The 23,063-nt window shown below is 46.1% G+C and overlaps 1 protein-coding gene and 1 non-coding gene across 25 annotated transcripts in view; both read right to left on the minus strand.

Moving 5' to 3' along the window:
• Positions 1-12,803, minus strand: part of SPTAN1 (spectrin alpha, non-erythrocytic 1) — an 81,092-nt gene extending 68,289 nt beyond the window's left edge. For 11 of the 24 annotated variants that reach the window (XM_063788216.1, XM_063788215.1, XM_063788206.1 and 8 more), the window contains exon 1: positions 12,694-12,787. Coding sequence is in view for 11 of the 24 variants with exons in the window: in XM_063788198.1 (XP_063644268.1) it covers positions 9,988-10,020 (33 nt within the window). In the remaining 13 variants the exon portion in view is untranslated. Of the gene's footprint in view, positions 1-9,987; positions 10,040-12,078 lie in introns of those variants that run through there. The other 13 variants (XM_063788212.1, XM_063788211.1, XM_063788199.1 and 10 more) reach the window with 3 other exon arrangements.
• An 8,621-nt stretch (positions 12,804-21,424) lies between these two features.
• On the minus strand, positions 21,425-21,486 carry LOC112204453 (U7 small nuclear RNA). Its single transcript, XR_002938098.1, has one exon. It is a non-coding gene; the product is annotated as a U7 small nuclear RNA (small nuclear RNA).
• Between the last annotated feature and the right edge of the window lie 1,577 nt (positions 21,487-23,063).

Here is a 23,063-nt window from a genome sequence, read left to right on the forward strand (position 1 = left end):
ATGTATTTTTGTTGTATTATTGTTTTTCCACAGTCCAAAATGTTTTATACTATAAAAGGAAACATCCTTCGCCATGCCACTCCCAAATCTTTTATGGCTTTTTTTTGTTTTTTGTTTGAAACGGAGTCTCGCTCAGTCACCAGGCTGGAGTGCAATGGCATGATCTCGGCTCACTGCCCTCTGCCTTCAGGGTTCAAGTGATTCTCCTGCCTCAGCCTCCCGAGTAGCGGGGACTACAGGCCTGCACCACCATGCCCAGCTAATTTTTGTATTTTTAGTAGAGATGGGGTTTCACCATGTTGGCCAGGATGGTCTCGATCTCTTGACCTCGTGATCTGCCTGCCTCAGCCTCCCAAAGGGCTGGAATTACAGGCGTGAGCCACTGCCCCCGACCTATGGCTTCCTTCAGACAGAAGAAAGAACCCACCTCTTGAGCAGGACCTTCACAATCTGGCCCAACATGCCTGCCTGGTATTATCTCTCACCCGTGACCCCTACCCTTGTGGCGGATAAAAGTATTCTTTCTGCTCTAAAATGTGTAATTCCCTTTAAAACTCCAAGCCATGTGCACATGCTTCCTTTGTTTAGAATGTCCTATGACTCTTCTTTGCCTAGATAGCGCTTATTTATTTATATCTCAACACCCAGCTGAAATGGGTAAACTGCAGGATCCTGACTCTTTACTAAACTGTACCCAATGTTCCTTCCTTCCCTCCTTCTCAGACGTAATCACACTTCTCTTTAGATTTGCAAAGCACTTGTACATACATCCTAAGGTATGATTACACCGAGCAACCTAATCTTTGTATACCAGATTTTTATTTATTTATTTATTTGTTTTTGAGACAGGACCTTATTTTGCTGCCCAGGCTGGAGTGCAGTCACGGCTCACTGCAACCTCGACCTCCCTGGTTCAAGTGATCCTTCCACCTCAGCCTCCCACTTGCTGTGACTATGGGTGCACACCACCATGACTGGCTAATTTTTTTTTTTTTTTGAGATGGACTCTCGCTCTGTCACCCAGGCTAGAGTGCAGTGGCATGATCTTGGCTCACTGAAACCTCCGCATCCCGGGTTCAAGCAATTCTCCTGCCTCAGCCTCCCAAGTAGCTGGGATTACAGGCGCCCATCATGGTGCCTAGCTAATTTTTGTATTTTTAGTAGAGACGGGGTTTCACCATGTTGGCCAGGCTGGTCTTGAACTCCTGACCTCGTGATCCACCCGCCTTGGCCTCCCAAAGTGCTAAGATTACAGGCATGAGTCACCACGCACAGCCATGACTGGCTAATTTTTAAATTTTTTTTGTAGAGACAGGGTTTTGCTAGGTTGCCTAGGCTGGTCTTGAACTCCTGGGCTCAAATGATCCTCCCACCTCGGGTCTTCCAAAGTGCTAAGATTACAGGTGTAAGCCACCATGTCCGGTCCTGTATCCCTGATTTCTAGCATACAGAGGTCATTAAGAAATGTTGGTTGAATAGGCCGGGCGCCATGGCTCACATCTGCAATCCCAGCACTTTGGGAGGCTGAGGTGGGCGGATTGCTTGAGCCCAGAAGTTCGAGAACAGCCTAGGTAATATGGCTAAACCCTGGCTCTAAAAAAAAAATTATCCAGGCATGGTGGCATGCGCCCGTAGTCACACTACTGTACTCCAGCCTGGGTGACACAATGAGACCCTGTCTCAAAAAAAAAAAAAAAAAAGAAATGTTGGTTGAATAAATGATCAAGTCCACGCTGAGTGTTGCAGCTGCTGTGCAGCAGACCTGAATTCATTTGTAAGGGGTAGGGAGAGAGCTCCATAACGAATCTTTCAGTTTGCATATTGTAAAATTGGAATTCTATCCAGTTAAGTGCTAGATTGATGACAAGAATGGCAAATAAAGAATGTGCTGACTAAAGCTACACAACTAGGTATCAACCTAATGACTAAATCTGAATTACCAATCTTGGATTGACCACATGGCAGTATACTCTGAGAAAGTGGCGTTTTTTTGTTTTTTGTTTTTTTTTGGCAGGGTCTCACTCTGTTGCCCAGGCTAGAGTGCAGTGATACGATCTCAACTCACTGCAACCTTGCCTCCTGGGCTCCAGCGATCCTCCCACCTCAGCCTCCTGAGTAGCTAGGAGTACAGGCAGGTGCCAGCACACCTGGATAATTTTTATATTTTTTGTACAGGTGTGGTTTCACCATGTTGCCCAGGCTAGTCTCGAACTCCTGGACTCAAGTGATACACATGCCTCAGTCTCCCAAAGTGCTGGGATTACAGGCATAAGCCACTGCACTGGCCTATTTTCTATTCTTAAAACAGACGTCAAGTCCTTAAAACCAAAAACTGGGAGTGACCTTGAAAAGCTTAATGTCTGCTCAGAACAGTTTTTGTAATAAAATATATATATATATATATATATATATTTTTTTTTTTTAGACGGAGTCTCGCTCTGTCGCCCAGGCTGGAGTGCAGTGGCGTGATCTCGGCTCACTGCAAGCTCCACATCCTGGGTTCACGCCATTCTCCTGCCTCAGCCTCCTGAGTAGCTGGGACCACAGGCGCCTGCCATCACGCCCGGCTAATTTTTTCTATTTTTTAGTAGAGACGGGGTTTCACCGTGCTAGCCAGGATGGTCTCGATCTCCTGACCTCGTGATCCGCCCACCTTGGCCTCCCAAAGTTTTGTAATAATATTTAATGATAACAGGCAGTCATAGTTTACACTACTGCCCTAAGTCTGTCAGCCTATTTTGGAGAAGGCTGATTTCTGATGAGGACCCTGACAAGGATCACTATCATCACACTTACTAGAAGGTAAACAAGACTTCACTCAGTCACCTTCCAGTTGTCTCCTCCAGCCATTATCTCATGTCAAGCTCCCTCACCAACACCAATTACAGGTCCTGGACAGGGTCCATTTGAAAGTTCAAAAAGTTCCCTTTCCCAGGAGTGCACTCTCCTCTCCCACTCCCAACCCTACCATCTAATATCATACAGATCTCGGCTGGGCGTGGTGGCTCACGCCTGTAATCCCAGCACTTTGGGAAGCCAAGGCAGGTGGATCACAAGGTTAGGAGCTCCAGACCAGCCTGGCCAACATGGTGAAACCACATCTCTACTAAAAATACAAAAATTAGCCAGGTGTGGTGGCACGCGCCTGTAGCCCCAGCTACTCGGGAGGCTGAGGCAGAAGAATCGCTTGAACCTGAGAGGCGGAGGTTGTGATGAGCCCAGATCGCATCACTGCACTCCAGCCTGTCAAAAAAATAAAAAATATAAAAAACAAATCATACAGATCTCTGAGTCCAAAGCAAATGCCTCGTCCTCTATGAAGTCTTTCTGAATCAGAAGTCTCCACTCCCTGACCACCCACCCCTATCATTCATCTTATAACACTGCCACATTCTGCCATGAAATTATTGTGTTCTCCCTACCACATTCATAAGTCCTTTAAGGAACTATAAAGAAGACCATATTTTACTCTTACTCTCTGGGCACAGAACTCAGGACTTGGCACATATTATAGTTCCAATTATATTCAGAGCTTGGAAATAAAGAAACTGCCATCGTTTTATAATTAAGTAGTTGGGAGACAGGTAATTTAGTAAGCAAGTTGCAAAGGCCAGGATGACCTGGGATCCTCCGGTTCCCAGAATATGGCACACTAGACCCAGTGATTCTTAACATGATTAGAGTTGACATATTGACATATTCTTTTTTTTTTTTTTTGAGACGGAGTCTCGCTCTGTTGCCCAGGCTGGAGTGCAGTGGCGCAATTTCGGCTCACTGCAAGCTCCGCCTCCCAGGTTCATGCCATTCTCCTGCCTCAGCCTCCCGACTAGCTGGGACTACAAGCATCCACCACCTCGCCCGGCTAATTTTTTGTATTTTTAGCAGAGATGGGGTTTCACTGTATTAGCCAGGATGGTCTCGATCTCTTGACCTTGTGATCTGCCTGCCTCGGCCTCCAAAAGAGCTGGGATTACAGGCGTGAGCCACCGCGCCTGGCCTTTTTTTTTTTTTTTGAGATGGAGTCTTGCTCTGTCGCCAGGCTGGATTGCAGTGGTGCGATCTTGACTCACTGCAACCTCCGCCTCCAGCGTCAAGCAATTCTCCTGCCTCAGCCTCCCGAGTAGCTGGGACTACAATCACAAACCACCACGCCCAGCTAATTTTTGTATTTCTCTTCTTTTTAAGAGACAGGCTTTCACTATGTTGGCCATGATGATCTTGATCTCGACCTTGTGGTCCGCCCGCCTTGGCCTCCCAAAGTGCTGGGATTACAGGCGTGAACTACAGTGCCCGGCCGACATATTATTTATTGATGGCTGTTTGGTTATTTATTAGTTCCTTTCACTCTCTCTTTTTTTTTTTTTTTTGAGATGGGGTCTTGCTCTGTTGCCCAGGCTGGAGTGCAGTGATGCTATCTGGGTTCACAGCAACATCCGCCTCCCAGGTTCAAGTGACTCTCCTGCCTCAGCCTCCCCAGTAGCTGGGATTACAGGCACTCACCACCACATGCGACTAATTTTTGTACTTTTGTAGAGATTGGGTTTCACCATATTGGCCAGACTGGTCTCGAACTGACCTCAGGTGATCCACCCACCTCAGCCTCCCAAAGTGCTGGGATTACAGACGTGAGCCACAGCGCCCGGCCTTCACTCCCTCTTTATTAGTTCCTTTTCACATCTGCATTTTGGAGTGAAAAAACAGTGAGGCAGACACAGTGGCTCACATCTGTAATCCCAATACTTTGGGAGGCCGAGGTGGGCAGATCACCTGAGGTCAGGAGTTTGAGACCAGCCTGGCCAACGTGGTAAAATTCTGTCTCTACTAAAAATACCAAAATTAGCTGGGTGTGGTGGCACATGCCTGTAGTCCCATCTACTCAGGAGGCTGGGGCTGGAGAATCCCTTGAGCCTGGGAGGCGGAGTTTGCAGTGAGCCGAGATCAAGCCCCTGCACTCCAGCCTGGGTGACAGAGCTAGACTCTGTGTCAAAAAAAAAAAAAAAAAAGGCAGGCACGGTGGCTTACACCTGTAATCCTAGCATTTTGGAAGGCTGAAGGGGGTGGATTGCCTTAGCTCAGGAGTTCGAGACCAGCCTGGGCAACATGGTGGAACCCCGTCTCTATTAAAATACAAAAAATTAGCCAGGTGTGGTGGCGTGCGCCTGTAATCCCAGCTACTTGGGAGGCTGAGGCAGGAGAATTGCTAGAACCCGGGAGGCCGAGGTTGCAGTGAGCCAAGATCACGCCTTTGCACTCCAGCCCGGGCGACAGAGCGAGACTCTGTCTCTTTAAAAAAAAAAAAAAAAAGGTGAGGTGGATGTGGATGTATTAATCATTTCTTAAAAATCAAAATTATCGGCCAGGCACAGTGGCTCACACCTGTAATCCCAGCACTTTGGGAGGCCAAGGCGGGTGGATCACCTGAGGTCAGGAGTTTGAAACCAGCCTGGCCAACATGGTGAAACCCCATCTCTACTAACAATACAAAAAGTAGCCAAGCATAGTGGCGCATGCCTGTAGTCCCAGCTACCTGGGAGGCTGAGACAGGAGAATCGCTTGAACCCGGGAGGCGGAGGTTGCAGTGAGCCAAGATCGCACCACTGCACTCTAGCCTGGGCGACGAAAAAGCAAGAGTCCGTCTCAAAAAAAAAAAAAAAAAAAAAAAAATCAAAATTATTTAAGATTGAGTCTTGGTAAACAATTAGGGTTAGACTTATTTATTTATATATTTCCTTTGTTCTCAACCCTCAGGAAACAGTTAAGATGGAAAAACATTGAGAAATTATGCATCTAATTTGTTTGCTTCCAAAATTTTCTTGTAAAGAAATTTTCCAAGGAAGGTATAGTTACACATGGAACAATAACGACACTGCACACGAGCTCCTGAAAGAGATGGCAGTCTCCAGGATTCGAGCGTATGGTGCTGTTCTGCCTCCTATCACAGGAGTCACTGCATTTCTAAAATCCTTTACCTGCTACGGAAATTAAATCACATTTGGGAGCAGCCCTTTATGATAAGAAAATCTCCATCATAATATCGCAAAGGTTCCATCTGAGCAAGTCCCCCTGCTTGGGCCCAGCTTGCTGATTTGATCCTGCCAATCCAGAGAGACAGTTCAGCAAGGCCCTGCTGAAATTAACCAACCTAAAAGGCCCTCTTTGTCACCCCAGTGAAGTAGAACGAGTCAATTCTATACCAAGTGCTTTGGTCAGGCAATAATGGACTTTTCTTTCCTGCAGTAGATCAGCTGACGTCAGTAGGTGGGAGGTCTGCCAAGCCACAACAGGCTGTCTCTGGGGAGCTGGGTATCTGAAAGTCACCAATGTGCTCCCACTGCAGTCAGCATTCAGAATTTTCATTTGTGCAATTACAGGAGACACCAAAAAACATTATGGGTTAGTGAGAGTTTCCCCCCTCTTAACCTGATAGGGAGCTGTCTCTTGTTTATCTACACGAGTTCCAGTTTCTTTTTGCTCCTAAAAGGGTCATTTCTGCAGACTACATTAAACACAGGAAAATTCTCATAAATATCATTAAGAATTCCTGCCATCCAAAGGTGCTACAGCCTCTCACCCGAAACTGTCAGTTACTGAAATGTCAGCTCGGCCTGGGCGTGCCACATTCCTTCCACAACCGAGGCTGCATGCTGCAAGCACCCCACCCCTTCCCTGGCATATGCAGCAGACTGATAAGGCCGACTTCACAGAGAACGTTCCAGGCTGTTCCCAGCCATATGGGATTAACGCCTTTTGAGAGCACCAGAAAGGAAAAATCTGGGAAACATGCCATTAAAAAACAAACTCCAATCTTACCAGCCTATCTATCAGTTCCACTAACTGCCTAAAAACCACAACAGAGACGACTTCCTAGGAATGCAATCAACTGACTGCTTATCTCAAAGGAGCCAACTGTCTCTGATTTTGCCAATCAAGTCTGTTCACATAGAGACTGAAGGAGGGGAAATGAAGTGCTAAGTATATTCTCTATATGTTTAAGGACAACTTCCCATTTAAGGTAACTTAAAAGGTATATATTTGCAAAATATTATTAGAGGAGACTGAAGACGTAGGCTGTTTATAAATGCTGCAATGCAGCAGTCAAACGTTAGCTGCATCATTCAGCAAGTAATGCGAATCTCATGGGGATAAAGCAGGAATTACAACTATGTCCTCTATTGTAATAAATAAAATGAATAAAATGAACTTGTCAGCATTCTTACAATACTACCAGATCTCGGAAGAAGAGTGGGGTCTGAAGATATGAATCTTGGCTAGAAATTTCTAATATACAGCTGGGCGCGGTGGCTCACGCCTGTAATCCCAGCACTTTGGGAGGCTGAGGCAGATGGATCACGAGGTCAGGAGATTGAGACCATCCTGGCTAACACGGTGAAACCCCGTCTCTACTAAAAATACAAAAAAATTAGCCGGGCGTGGTGGTGGGCACCTGTAGTCCCAGCTATTCGGGAGGCTGAGGCAGGAGAATGGCGTGAACCTGGGAGGCGGAGCTTGCAGTGAGCCAAGATCGCGCCACTGCACTCCAGCCTGGGCGACAGAGCGAGACTCTGTCTCAAAAAAAAAAAAAAAAAAAGAAATTTCTAATTTAATCCAAAGATACAGCATGCTTCAGAATGATCCATGATATCAAACACAAACTTATACACAGTATCAACTGAAAATGGATTCCTACAAAATAGATTAGACATGAATATCTTTGTCTTATTGATGAATGCCAACAGACAGCTGTTTGAGGCAGTTCTTGGTATTTGGGGAATTTTCATTCCCCAGATAAAAATTTGGGGGTATTTGGGGGCATAAAATTTGGGAGTATAAAAATAAAAAAAATTGGGGGGTATTTATGGGATATATAGCTCTATCTTCTTGTACAGGCAGAGGCAGTGGGTGGGAATCCCACTGCGTTAAGCAACACAAAAGACTGCAGATACAAACATTTTCGAACCAAAGGTCAAATGCTCTGGACTCTGTAAACCTGGCACCTGCAGTGAGTGCAGTCAGTTTCTCTATGGAATCCCAAAAGAGAGAAAAAAATTATAGTGAAGCTGAAAGGAGTCTCTATTAAAAACAAAGCATTGGGATTGCCATTCTTTCAGCAAGTTGAATGTACTGGATGTAAGAGACATTTGGAATACTACAAAATGAATTCTGATTCTCAGGCAGGACACCACTAGACATACAATTTTGCAAGAAAGGGATTTTTAGGGACTAACAGGATGAACGGTCGTTTGGTCATTTGGTTATGGAAAAATTCATAAACATCACCCAAAGCAAAAGATCATAGAAACCATTCATCAGTTGCTTTTGTTGCTTAGTCAGAACCCAAATGTGCAGAACCAACAATGTCTTTTTTCCGTGGCTTAGGATGCCAGCCTATTACCAAATTTCAGATTTGCAAAGCAAGAGAACTATATCCATGGATGTGGAAGGGCTTCCCTAAGAACAAACCACCAAAGAATTGATTAGCACTCATAAAATTGTATACCAGTTGATTCTCAGATCAAACAAAATTAACTCAAAACCAGCTTAGCTGCAGATTTTAGTGGCAGATTTGATGGTAAGCAGAGAGGTCAATAATACATAAAGGATGACTGAACACCATAAATAAAAACAAGTATTTTTGCTTAAACCACATTCCAATCAGGATTGTGGATCAGCATGTCAGCCTTCAAACTGATTAATTCATTTCAACTTGTTAGCGCAATTTTGCAGAGGTGAGCAGGGACTTAGCTTTAAGAAAGCAAAAGATTCATACTGCATTGCATCAAAATCCAGAAATGCAGAGCAATATTGAGAAAACTTACTTCTGATTGCTTCCCAAATACTATCTTGCTGCTACTTACCTTTTAACCTGCAAAATTCAGATGAGAGGTATTTAAGTTCCTTATTGTTACTATGACTCAAAACAGGAAATGGTTATAATGTGGCCCATTTTTATAAACCTCATTTAAGTAAATAACTCATCTGATTTATAAAAAGGCCTGCCTTGGATTTATCACCTATAAACACTAGAAATTTCCAATGTTTATATTTCTTATTTTGGGATATCAAGATACTAATTTTTTTTTTTTGAAAAAGGTCCGACTTAGAAAACAAAGACTGTACACAAAGAAAACATATAAAGAGAGCTGTTTTTTAATTTTTTTTTTTTGAGACAGAGTCTCGCACTGTCACCTGGGCTGGAGTGCAATGGTGCAATCTCGGCTCATTGCAACCTCCAACTCCTGGGTTAAAGCGATTCTCCCGCCTCAGCTTCCCAAGTAGCTGGGATTACAGGGGCCCACCACAACACCCGGCTAATTTTTTGTATTTTTAGTAGAGATGGGGTTTCACTATGTTGGCCAGGCTGGTCTTGAACTCCTGACCAAGTGATCCACCCACCTTAGCCTCCCAAAGCGCTGGGATTACAGGCATGAGCCACCGCACCCAGCCCGAGAGCTATTTTTTAAACATGAAAAGGTAAGCTCTATTATAGAAATTGTGGTGGAAGAAGTCAATGCAACAGGAAACAAACCCAAGTTTACAATATTTGTCAAATTTTAAAAACACAATTTTTACTATGTATTTTCAGATTATTTTTTCCAAATATCTAGGATAATATGTTTAGTCCCTTGGTTCTTAAAAACCAAGTAGCCACCAATAAAAAGTCAGCAAACACTACATGCAAACACCAGAATGGTGGTAAGAAATTAATATATTCATGCCTTAAAGAGAAAGAGAGGGAGGTTAAAAAAAAAAAAAAAAAAAAAAGGAAGGCTTTGCAAATTTTCAAGTAAATTTACTAATACTTCTGATAATTTAACACCAAAAAACCCCAAACAAATCCTAACCAATTTGTTTAACAGAAACATCATGCAGGCAGGGTTTTTTTCCCCCTTTCTTTGGATCATTCAACCTCTTTGACACGAATATGCCTTCACTGCAAGCCAGGCAAAACCAAAAAGGCAACCCGTTTTCTGCATGCTCGTCAAATACCTGGACTCTGCGTTTACGAAACGATGACAACATGATGGAGGAATGTGGAGTCTAAAGAGGGAGGGGGAAGAGCAAGATAACAAGCTTCTAAGGGCAAACGGAACAAAATCATGAAGAAAACAGATTATTTAAAAAATATGAATACAGATTAAAAATCCAATTTCAGATATTTTTTCAGTGTCTTCTCTCTGACATTCTGTATAGTGTCTAAATCCCACAAGGGATTTAAAATGTGGAAGGAGAACCAAGGTTCCCAGGTCTTGGCAGTTACTTTCTAGATATGCTGCCCTGGTCAAGTCTCATTCTCCTTTGGGCCTCAGTTTCCCCACTTGTTAAAGTAATAATACTGAATATACTTTTTCAAACTAAACATGCCTTCCTCCTGAGGATCCCAGGACAAGATGATTCCTAAATCCCCTTCCAGTCAGCAATAAAAGAGCATGACTTCATGAAACTGCCACAAAGTAGAACTCAAGCCACAAAGATCTGACTTGGGCCTAGTTTGCCAGTACACTTACTTTACAAAATACTATTTCCTGTTCAAAATTGGTACAAGAGGAATATGCAAAAAAGGTGGAAGACAGGTGATGGTTCGCAGCACAGCTGCTCCAGTCAAGTGGCCCCCAGTGATGAGCTATGCAGTCCTCCTCCTCCTCCGCATTCCTGGAGTCAGCATTTGCCACTAGGGCGTTGCATTCTTCTACAGTACAGCCGCAGCTGATATGCCGCAACAGACCTGAGTGCGTAACTAGTGGGACCCCTGCATAGCCCACGGAGGACTGATTACAAAGGCAGGCCAGCCTTGAACACACTTGTCCATTCTTAGTGTAGATTCAGCAGTGACAGGACATGGGGGACTATTCCTGAGATCCACTTTTCAGGATCTGCAGTTGACCCCCCACTTTGGATGAAGGCAGGTAAGAAAAAGCAGAAAAAATTCTAACCCAGGGAACCAAAAGACATACTTAAAACAGCTCTCCCCATGTGCACCTCTTCATCACATTGCTTGACAGGCTTACACTGCAGCCTGTGACATATCAGATTTCTCCAATTATTAGATGACTACAAAACACACTGCCAAGACCAAAGCATATCAGAGAATCAGTTACTAGGCTGATGGTTTGCCATAAGAACTGCTTCACACTTGTCCAGGATGAAGCAAAAATCCTCCTTTCCAGTCTCTCCATCAAGGTCCCTGGATAACAGTTAACACACTTTGAGGGTCCCTTTGAGTAATTATTGGCCCAGTTACTAAAAAAGGCTTATTGTTAATTTCCTGCACAGAGGCCTTTACTGCAGCACTTTTTTTTCCTCCGCAGCACATTCAATTTGACCTTTCAAAATCTAAGACATTAGTTAGCTGCAATGAAAGGGAAAATAAACGACTAGTTAAGGAGTCGGAACCTTGACTCAATGGCTTCATATAGCTGAGTGTTCCTGCTGCTATTTCCAAGATTTTCTGTTTCCTGGCTCCAAGACACCCCCACCCTTCCATCTTTGATACATTCTGTTTTACTTAAGGCCAATTGCTATGACGACGCAATTTCTCAACACATTATGAAAATACTTCATATGGCCTCTCTCCTGTTCTTCCCGAACAGCCATGATGGTAAGTTTTTCTAAAATAACATGATGAAGACAGAACAAAGGGCTTAAATATTTTAGGATCTATTATATAAAAGAGATCTGATTAGATGTTGGAACAGTTCAAGCATCATCTCAACCCAGCTTTCTGAGCTATTCAGGCTTTTCATTTAAAACATATTCAACTCTTAACAAGGCGCTTATTTAAAATATATTTTACTCCAGTACATCAAAGAGACTTTTGAAAGCGATGTTCTAGGGGAAGCGTCTAATCAAATTCTCAGGGACAGCTTTCAAACAAAAGACTGTTCTATCATTCAACAGTGGTATGGTAGAATTTTTGACACTGTATCTCGACTCGAAAGACCCAGTCCCAGGAAACACATACACAAACAAGAACGCTAAGCTATTAAGTTATTTGATTTGAGCCACATACCATGCAAGCACTGCATTTACCTATTATTTACAAGCAAATCATAACTGGGAAGAAAGAAAAATGTTTATTACAAGGAAAGAAAAGGAGACGGCCAGTCTCAGACCCTTCTGCGTTCAGAGAGACGGCAGAGATTCGCCATGCAGGATGAAATTAAGGTCAGAGAGCCGTTTACGCTATGCTCGGGCTCCCCGGGCTCTTCCTCCCTCTACGGCTGGCCGGCATTGCTGGTGCGATTCGGAAGAACGAGCTGCAGAAGTCGCTCCCGGCCGAGGGAAGGGACCGGGGGCGGTGCGGGGAGCGTTCTGCAGGGAGGCGGCTGGCGAAGATCCCGACGAGGGAGCCCCCACCCACCTGCCGCAGCCGGATGGGGCAGGGCAGGGCCGCGCCGCAGCCAGGCTTGGGGGTGGTTGGGAGGGACCCGGCGGCCTCGCGCCCCCTCCCCCCGTCAGTGACATTCCAGCGGCGGCGCCGAGCCTCTGCCCGGCTGCTCCTCCGCAGCCCACGCGCCACAAAAGCAGCGGCAGCGGCTTCCCCCACTCAGCCGAATGGAGGCAGCCCCGCGGCCCGCCCGGCTCACCTGTCCGCGCGCCGGCCCCGCCCCGCCTGAAGAGCTGCCCAGCTCCCACCCGGGGGTCGGCTGCCCGGGGCCCCGCTCCCTCCCGGAGCTCCCCGGCTGCCCCTCTCACCGGCTCTCGGGGGGTGAGGGGCGTGGGTGCGTCGGGCCGAGGGGTGCTGAAGGACCGAGGAGCCTCCGCGGCCTCCGCTCCGCGCCTTTCACTCCGCAGCGGGTAGTGGCGGCGACGCGCGCGCCCCGCCTCTTTTATAAGCGGCTACGCGCGCTCCCGCGGCGGGCGGGCGCGAGCGCCGGGGGAAGCGCCCCGGCGCTGCGCGAGGGGCAGGGGAGCGCGCCGGCGGAGCAAAGGGGGCGGTGCTCCCGCCGGCTCGCCGCCCGACCGCCCGGCGGAAAGGGCCGAGCGATCCCGGAAGGAGCCGAAGCGACGATGCGGGGGAAGAGGTGAGCGAGGGGCGGGCCGCGGGAGGATGGGGAAATGGGGCGCGCGCAAGGGGTGAGGGGTGATGGTGCAGTGAGGTCACTGCCTACGCCCTGGCGGTAGAGACGCTCCCGCCTCACCTCCCTCCCCGCAGCTTGCGCCCCGCCACCGCCCGCCCTGCGGACAGTCGTCTGCATCGCACCACTCCGCCCTGGGAGCTCTTCCAGGACTGCGGAGAAGGGCGGGGCGGGGGTATCGCTGCAGTCTGGCTGGGGATGCTGCGCGCCCCGGCCGGAAAAACGCCCAGTCCCAAAGGGTGAGATCACCCGAGTGCGTCTCTTCCTGCTCACTTTCCCGAGGAGGAGGCTGGCGCTGGGGTCCCAAGTCAGCCTAATTCGGTGGGGGCTGGGGTCAAGAAGACGCGGATGATTTGGGGCCCCGGGTTTGAGGAGGTGGTGAGAGGAAAAGGCCAAATCCGAATCAGAAAAAAAATTAAGTCGACTAATTTGGGGCATAAAGCTGTCATTCTGGGATTTGGAGAGTTAATTTCTTATGTTCTTGGAGATTATGGGGGAGGGAAACGGCAGCGGCAAAATAATAATTTCTTATATTCCTGCAACAAAAGCTTTCTCACAGGTCGCCAGTGGAATAGGCTACATTCATCCTATTTCATAAACAAGACATTAAGGTTCTTTCTGGCACAATTAATCGAACTTTCCTTGTGTACTAGGCACTATGCTAAGTATTTCGTGTTACCTTTTCATTTCTTAATCTTTGCAATAATTTTATGAGATGTTTTCCCATTTTACAAATGGGCACTCTTACATAATGCTCATGTAGGCTAAGTCTCTTGGCCCAGGTCAGGCAGCTACCAATTGGAAGAGCTAGGATTTACATCTCAGCAGTCAGAACCTTCCCTTTGCAACCGTATGTGTATTGCCTTCAAATAGGAAAGGGAGGCATTTTGATGCGGGTGGCTGCTGGGGTGCAGAAAGAGAAAAATAAGATTCTCAGAATTTCTGATACTTAAAGTCCTAGCAGTTTAAGGGCCTGGCTCTAAACTCCGTAGCCAGAAGCCCTGGATTAGGAAGCCCTTTCCTATCCCCATTCCAGTGACAGCTGGGCCGCAGCCATTGGGAGTAACACCCAGATCATTCCTGTGCAGTCAGGCAGACAGGGAGCTCTGCAGCTTAGGAAGGCTTCAGCCTCCTGGTTACCAAGCAGCTCTCCTCTTTAAATAAATATAAAGTCATTGGGCACTGCACCAGAATCTGGGCCCAGACCTGGCCCTGAGCTTCCTGGCCCTCTGCAGTTTGGCTTCTTTCCCCGTGCCTGGGACCCGCAATACGGTTTCTAAGCTGTCCTGGCTGTAGCCATGATACTGAGGAAAAATTTCCCTACCCACTCACTCCATTGGAGTGGAGAGAAAAGGAGTGACCACACCCCAGAAGCTGCTTCAGAGAATCTGTGTAGGAGAAACGTAGGAGCTGAGAGGCATTTCCTGCAATCTTCTATGTAGAGAAAACAGCGCTGAGCAACTCCTCCCTGGAGTGTGCATTTCTGAGAACAGCTGATGGTATCCGTGGCCTCTTCTCCAGCAGGTTGCAGTAAAATGTTTGATCAGATATTCAGCTCTGGGTACAAAATGGCTAACACAATTGTAGCTCCCTAAAATTTCCAAGACCTTCTGCTCCAGCAAAGAAAGCACCTTGGGACTGAGGGGCAGGAGCTGTTCAAAAGGGAGGGTTTTTCTATGAAATCACCCTGGCCCCATAGTGAACTGGGGGTTTTGCTGCTTTTGCTGGATGCAAAATGGAGACCTAAGAGAGAGCTCTGTATTGATAAACTAAAATCTTACTTGATTCTTTGTGTGATCTGAGACATGGCCAAGAAACAGTATCCCCAGCGCTCTCCACCTCCCACCCACTCACCCTGCCTTCTCTGCACTTGGCACTTGAAACCAGCCATTTTAAAAAGCCATTCTTCACTGTTCTGTTGTCTGCCTACCTCACCTCCCACCAGTTTCACCACATGCCTAACACCCTAGTAGGTGTGGAAAGTTGGGGGAAAAAACAACAACAACAGAAAAGCACAGGACAGTCTAACGACTTTGTAACCAATCAACTCCATGTTCTCAGTCACACCTCTCCTGGCCTCCTAAAAAGCAGAGGGTTGGACTGAATTCTCAACTCCTTTTTCTAGTTTCAGCAATCCTCAGAAGGTTTGATAGGCACCCTAAGCTTAAGCGTCTAGATAGTCCCAATACTTTTTCAGGTTGTTGAAAAGGTCAACTGTTGGAAAACACACTAATTGTAGTGATGTGTCCATATGTTCCAGCCAGGGAAAGTCACTTGCCCACTCTCCCTGGGAGAGAGCCCTTCCCCTCCCCTCCCCTCCACACCCTGTCTCACCCCCTGCAAAGATAACAGGCAAGCACTTCCACTATTTTTCTTCCCTAGAAGGGAGCTGATTGGGAAGAGTCATGCTGGCAAGTGGACTGCACTTCCCATATGACATTTTGCAGTGTCAGAGCTGGCAAGAAATAACACAGCTCTTCAAATCACAGTGCCTGGATGAACCTTGAAGGCTTTATGCTAAGTGAAATATGCCAGACACATAAGGACGAATACTGTATGACAATTCCACTTATATGAGATCCCTAAAATTGTCAGATTCATAGAGACAGAAAAAACTGTTGTTACCAGGGTCTGAGGGGAGGGAGGAATGGGTTATTATTGTTTAGTGGGAAAGTTTCCATCTGGGATGGTGAAAGAGAGTTCTGGAGAGGATGGTGGTGATGGTTGCACAACACTGTGACTGTACATAATGCCACAGAACTGTACACTTAAAAATGGTTAGGCAGGGCTTGGTGGCTCATGCCTGTAATCCCAGCACTTTGGGAGGCTGAGGCGGGTGGATCAGTTGAGGTCAGGAGCTTGAGACCATCCTGGCCAACATGGTGAAACCCTGCCTCTACTAAAAATACAAAAATTAATCGGGTGTGGTGGTGCACACCTGTAATCCCAGCTACTCGGGAGGCTGAGGCAGGAGAATCGCTTGAACCCGGGAGGCGGAGGTTGCAGTGAGCCAAGATGGCGCCATTGCACTCCAGACTGGGCAACAGATTGAGACTCTGTCTCAAAAAAAAAAAAAAAAAAGGTTAAACTTTTTATGTTCTATCTATTGTACTACAATCAAAAGATAAAGCAAAATACAAGCCACTGCTTCTAAAATCAAGCACCACATTAGAGAAGCAGCCTGATAGGCTCTGGGAGTGTGGCCTTACCAAGGTTTTAAGACTCCAGGTGACAGCAGAGATGTAAACTCCTCCCTCCCCTCCCCTAATCCGACCTCGTAATCTGGCTCCCATCATTTCACATCTGTTCCCTTGCAGGGCTGCCTGCTAGGCCTGGTCAGTCCGTGTCCCTCCTGCTTACCTTGAACCCACTACTACAGTTAGTTTCACAAATCACGTCAAACCTTCTCAACAAGTTTCAGTTGTTTCCCATTGCCTACGGAATAGGCCGAACTTTGCAGCCTCCACAATCTTGTTCCAATTTACCTTTTCACAGCATCATTCCCTACAGTTCTGCTCTACTGGTCTGAGGTTAGCCTCTTTCCAAAACATGTTATTTCTCCAACTCCATGCTTTTGTGAACAATTTTTTCCTCCAATTAGAACATCCTTTCCCAACACTCATGCCTCCTTTCTGCCTGAAAATCTTACCCATTTTGAGTATATGTAAGTAGAACCTTTCTGGAAGAGCAGTTGGCAATGTGGATCAAAATATAAAATTTGCATGCCATTTGACCCAGCAATGTTAGTTACATCTAGAAATCTGCCTTAAGCAGGACAAGATGCATTTTCATTCAGGACGGGCGTGGTGGCTCACACCTGCAATCCCAGCACTTTAGGAGGCTGAGGCAGGCAGATCACTTGAGCCCAGGAGTTTACGACCAGCCTGGGCACCATGGCAAAACCCCATCTCTACAAAAAAATGCAAAAATTAGCCAGATGTGGTGGCTTGCGCCTGTAGTTCCAGCTACTCAGGAGGCTGTGGGAGGATCACCTAAGCACGGGAGGTCAAGGCTGCAGTGAGCCATGACTGTGCCACTGCATTCCAGCTCAGGCAATAGAGTGAGACCCTGTCTCAAAAAAAAAAAAAAAAAAAGAATGTTAATAATTTTAAAAAAATATTAGGCATAACCTAGTCACCAAGTGAAAAATGATTAATTACGATTCATAAATTCAAGACTATATTCATGATATAATACTTATTGACTTGAGAAAATATTTGAAGTGTTACTGAATTTTAGGTTACATGAATGGTACTCAGTCCATTTAAGTAAGATTTATAGGCTGGGCGCAGTGGCTCACGCCTGTAATCCCAGCACTTTGGGATGCCAAGGAGGGTGGATCACCTGAGGTCAGGAGTTCGAGACCAGCCTGACCAACATGGTGAAACCTCGTCTCTAGACTAGAATTTCAACCCCAGCTTTCCTGGGTTTCCAGCTTGCAGATGGCAGATTGTGGGACTTCTCAGTCTCCATAATCTCATGAATAAATTCCTCGTAATTAAATCTCATCATATCCCTGTCCATCCATCCGTCTCCTATTGGTCTGTTTCTCTGGGGACCCTAATACAGTGAACTTCCATAGGCCTGTCACCCAGCTCCAACAGTTATCAACATTCTGCCGTTCTTGTTTGTTTTTTTGAGACTGAGTCTCGCTCTTGTTGCCCAAGCTGGAGTGCAATGGCATGATCTCAGCTCACTGCAAACTCCGCCTCCTGGGTTCAAGTGATTCTCCTGCCTCAGCCTCCCGAATAGCTGGGATTACAAGCATCTGCCACCACACCCAGCTAATTTTTGTGTATTTTTAGTAGAGACAGGGTTTCACCATGTTGGCCAGGCTGGTCTTGAGCTCCTGACTGCAGGTGATCTGCCCGCCTCGGCCTCCCAAAGTGCTGGGATTACAGGCATGAGCCACCACACCTGGCCCATTCTGCCAAGTAGGTAAGTAATCATTGATTACTTCACCTTTAACATAGTATTTTCAGGCCGGGCGCAGTGGCTCACACCTGTAATCCCAGTACTTTGGGAGGCCGAGGTGGGCAGATCACGAGGTCAAGAGATGTAGACCATCCTGGCCAACATGGTGAAACCCCGTCTCTACTAAAAATACAAAAATTAGCTGGGTGTGGTGGCGTGCATCTGTAGTCCCAGCTACTTGGGAGGCTGAGGCAGGAGGATCGCTTGAACCTGGGAGGTGGAGGTTGCAGTGAGCCGAGATCGCGCCACTGCGCTACAGCCTGGCGACAGAGCGAGACTCCGTCTCAAAAAAAAAAAAAAAAATTATTTGCCAAATTTATTTGACTGCCAAGCCCTTTTTTTGAACCCTGCAGAAAAGCACTCTGGGATTTAAACCATCAGCTGACTGGCTGTCAGGCCTTTGGACTTAGACTAGATGAAATAAGTCTATCCTCTGTGCTCCTGTAACTTTTAGCTCAACCCATCAAGTGCTCCAGGTGCTTAAATCGCATTCTCGATTGAATTAAAATTCTACCTTCAAGTCACCTATCTTGAAAACATGTTTAGAGTCAACATTCCATCCTTGCTACAGGTTGATGGCTTCAAGGTAACCTTAGTCACCAGGGTCCTGTTTTCAGGGTTGTAGGTTCCAGAGGTTGATTTTGTCACCTCATCAGAATTGTAAGCATGTTTTTTTGCAGGGTGAAAAGAGAGGTATCTGTTAATTTTGAAATAGTTTCCAATTTACAGGAAAGTTACAAGAATACGGGGAAGAAATCCCATATACCCTTCACCCAGATTCCCCCATTTGTTAACCTTTGACCACATTTGCTTTATTATTCTATGTTTACATATATAGGCACACATAACAGCTGTATACATATACATTGACATACACACGTGTATACATATATATGTATACACATATATATCCCCTCCCCCCAATCATTTGAAAATAAGTTGCAGGCCGGGTGTGGTGGCTCATGCCTGTAATCCCAGCACTCTGGGAGGCCGAGGTGGGCAGATCACCTGAAGTCAGGAGTTCAAGACCAGCCTGGCCAACATGGCGGAACCCCATCTCTACTAAAAATACAAAAATTAGCTAGGTGTGGTGGTGGGTGCCTGTAATCCCAGCTACTCAGGAGGCTGAGGCAGGAGAATCGCTTGAACCCGGGAGGCAGGGGTTGCACGGAGCGAGATCGCACTACTGCACTCTAGCCTGGGCGACAGAGCTAGACTCTGTTTCAAAAAAATAAATAAAATAAGTTGCAGACATCATGCCCACTTACCTCAATGTATATTTTCCAAGAATAAGAACATTCATTTTCATAACCACAGTACAATGATCAAAGTCAAGAGATGCATGTTGACACAGTACTGTTATCTAATATACAGGCCTTATTCAAGTTTTACCAATTGTTCCAATGTCCTTTATAGCAAAAAACACACCCACAGAAATATCTTTATTTTTGGTGCAGGTTCCAATCTAGGATCACATGCTGCACTGAGTATAAATATCCTGAAAGAACTAAAAGAAAAAAAAAGTTCTTGAATACATCCATCTGGAAAAAACTGATACTTTCTTAAATGGAGGCTGGCTTTAAATGAAAGGATAAATCCCTTTATAATGGGTGTTTTTGTAAATGCATCACATAGCCAGGAAGACTATAGTTCTAATCTGCTTTTTTTCCCCCTAGAGATAGCGTCTCACTCTGTTGCCCAGGCTGAAGTACAGTGGTACAATGATGGCTCATTGCAGACTTAACCTCCTGGGCTCAAGCAATCCTCCTGCCTCAGCCTTTCAAGTGGCTGGGACTACAGGCGTGTGACTTGTTTTTTGTTTGTTTGTTTGTTTTTTGTTTTTTGAGACAGAGTCTGGCTCTGTCACCCAGGCTGGAGTGCAGTGGCGTGATCTCGGCTCACTGCAAGCTCCGCCTCCCAGGTTCACGCCATTCTCCTGCCTCAGCCTCCCCAGCAGCTGGAACTACAGGCGCACGCTGCCACGCCCGGCTAATTTTTTTGTATTTTTAGTAGACATGGAGTTTCACCGTGTTAGCCAGGATGGTCTGGATCTCCTGACCTCGTGATCCACCCGCCTCGGCCTCCCAAAGTGCTGGGATTACAGGCGTGAGCCACCGCACCCGGCCGGCTGTTTTTTTTTTTTTTTTTAAGAGATGGGGTCTCACTGTATTGCCCAGGCTGGTCTCAAACTCCTGGGCTCAAGTAATCTTCCTGCCTTGGCCTCCCAAGTCGCTGGGACTGCAGGTGTGAACCACTGCACCTGGCTTAATCTACTCTCTGTAGGTCCACAGGAAATCTAATGTCAGGAATTCATTAGGCAGGATGAAGAAAAGTGAAGGGGATTACCAGGTGTGACACAGGCACTTGTAAGAAGCTCTGTGGCTCTTAGTGGAGCTTTTGGTTTTCCTGACACTGAGATAGAAGATGTCCAAGCCTAATTTTGTCACTGCTATCATCATAGAAAGCTGGAGAAGTAGGGGGAAAGCTCCTAGCACATGGGTGGGAAATCCTCAGAAATCTATTCTTCTATGTAAGGGAGGTGTAGAGTTTCTGTCCTCTTGGAATTTTTAATTTATCATCGAATTTGCTTTAGCAGGACAATAATGTGACAAAAACATGGATCCTCAGCCTGATAAATGAGGTCAAGTTTGAAAGCAAGAAAGGAGACAAGTGAGTATTTGAATTAAAGCCGAAGGCAGTCCTTAGTATTCTGCTGTAAGGAGTCTGATGCTACTTTCCATCAGGAGCTGCATCTCTCATCTAGTAATCATTATCTCTATCCGTCAGTATCAAAAACCTGGACTCCCAGTGCTCTCCTTTCTTGGTTTACCATTGAAATCCATTAGGAATACCAGCATCAAATGACATATGCAAGACCACTAACCACTAGAGGAAGAATATTCAAATAATTCAAAAATCGTAAGAGGTATTTCATAAATTTTCTTTTTAATTTATTTATTTAAAATTTTAAAAATTTATAATAGAGATGGGGGTCTCAGTATGTTGCCCAGGCTGCTCTTGAACTCCTGAGCTCAAGCAATCCTTCCGCCTTGGCCTCCCAAAGTGCTAGGGTTACAGGCGTGAGCCATCATGCCCAGCCTAAGAGGTATTTTCTATGAAGTCATACAAATCCAAAGTGGAAGAGAAATTATAGATCATCTCATCCAGTGATTTTTCATTTTGTTTTTGACAGATGAACTTTTCCATACATAATCTTACATGGAACCATAATATATCATACAGCACATAAAACAAAAAGGCTGTGGCAGAGAGGATCCCAGAGCTCCATTAGAACCCCTAAATGGTTGTGCAAAACATGAGCTGCACAACTCTGGGAGGTACCATGACCTCCATCATAATTTTACTTTATTTTTTAAAGCTTTCCAGTGAAGATTGGAAAACCTGCTAGACAAACTCTAAAAGAGCTGTAACACTCATAGATTTGTACAGTTATTAACAGGGCAGTTGTCCAATAGAGGATGGTAGTATCTTGAAGGAAAAGGGATGCCTTTTGGAAATTTGCTTTAGGCCTCTGTATGTTGACTGGCTACAGGGCTGAGCCCCATTCACTCAACATCCCCCCGTCCTGAAGTCATTGCTTCCCAACCTATTCCCTGTCACGGTACCTAGAAAATGATGCCTTTTTTTTTCTCTTTTCTTTTTCAGATAGAGTCTTCCTCTGTTGCCTAGGCTGGAGTGCAGTGGCGCGATCTCGGCGCACCGCAACCTCTGCCTCCTGGGTTCAAGCGAATTCTCCTGCCTCAGCCTCCGGAGTAGCTGGGATTACAGATGTGCTCCACCATGCCCGGCTAATTTTTGTATTTTTAGTAGAGATGGGGGTTTCACCATGTTGGCCAGGCTGGTCTCGAACTCCTGACCTTGTGATCCACCAGCTTCGGCCTCCCAAAGTTCTGGGATTACAGGCATGAGCCACCACACCCAGATGAATGATGCCATTTTTAAGGCAAAGGTAAGGAGAGGAAATGTGAATGGAACCGCTCCTGGGGGCTCACCCACCACAGGCCTTGTCTGGGAGGGCTAATGAGGTCAGCATGCCAAGGCACACCAGCTGGGAAGCTCTTCGCTAAGGAACTGCTATCAAGCATAGTTTGAAAACTACAGTGACATGTCCAGTTCTTTTGTTTTACAGGTGGGGATACTGAGGTTCAGAGCGGGTGAAGGACCTACCCAAGGCCAAAAAACCTAAAAGTGATTTGAGCCGGGGTCTCCTGACTCCGTCCCCAGTGTTCATTCCATTGTGTCTACCTTATTTATTTTATTTATTTATTTTTTTGAGACAGGGTCTTGCTCTGTCACCCAGGCTGGAGTGCAGTGGCATGATCACAGCTCGCTGCAGCCTCGACCTCCCAAGCTCAAGTGATCTGCCCACCTTAGCCTCCTGAGTACCTGGGACTACAGACATGTGCCACCATGCCTGAAAAATTTAAAAAAAACATTTTTTTTTTTTGAGGCAGAGTCTTACTCTGTCGCCCAGGCTGGAGTGATCTCGGCTCACTGCAGCCTCTGCCTCCTGGGTTCCAGCAATTCTCCTGCCCCAGCCGCCTCTTGGGTAGCTGGGATTACAGGCACACACCACCATGCCCAGCTAATTTTTGTAATTTTAGTGGAGACAGGGTTTTGCCATGTTGGCCAGGCTGGTAAGATGTGAGCCACCATGCCCGGCCAAAAAAATTTGTTTTAGACATGGGGGGTCTCACTATGTTGCCCAGGCTGGTCTTGAACTCCTGGACTTAAACAATCCTCTCACCTCAGCCTCCCAAAGTGTTGGGACTGCAGGCATGAGCCACTAAGCACGGCCTATTGTGTCTTTCAAAGATTTTAATATACTTTCACATCTCTTGCTAGATAAAATAGGGTCAGTTATTAGTACATAATTCCAAAAAAGGAAATGACAGAAAAAGAAGTAATATTCCCAAGGTGTAGGTCAAGAAGACCAAAAGGAATAAATGCATACTGCTGTATACCTGGACTTGTATACTACCATGATTTACA

Source organism: Pan troglodytes, chromosome 11, assembly GCF_028858775.2.
Source record: "Pan troglodytes isolate AG18354 chromosome 11, NHGRI_mPanTro3-v2.0_pri, whole genome shotgun sequence".
NCBI lineage: Eukaryota > Metazoa > Chordata > Mammalia > Primates > Hominidae > Pan > Pan troglodytes.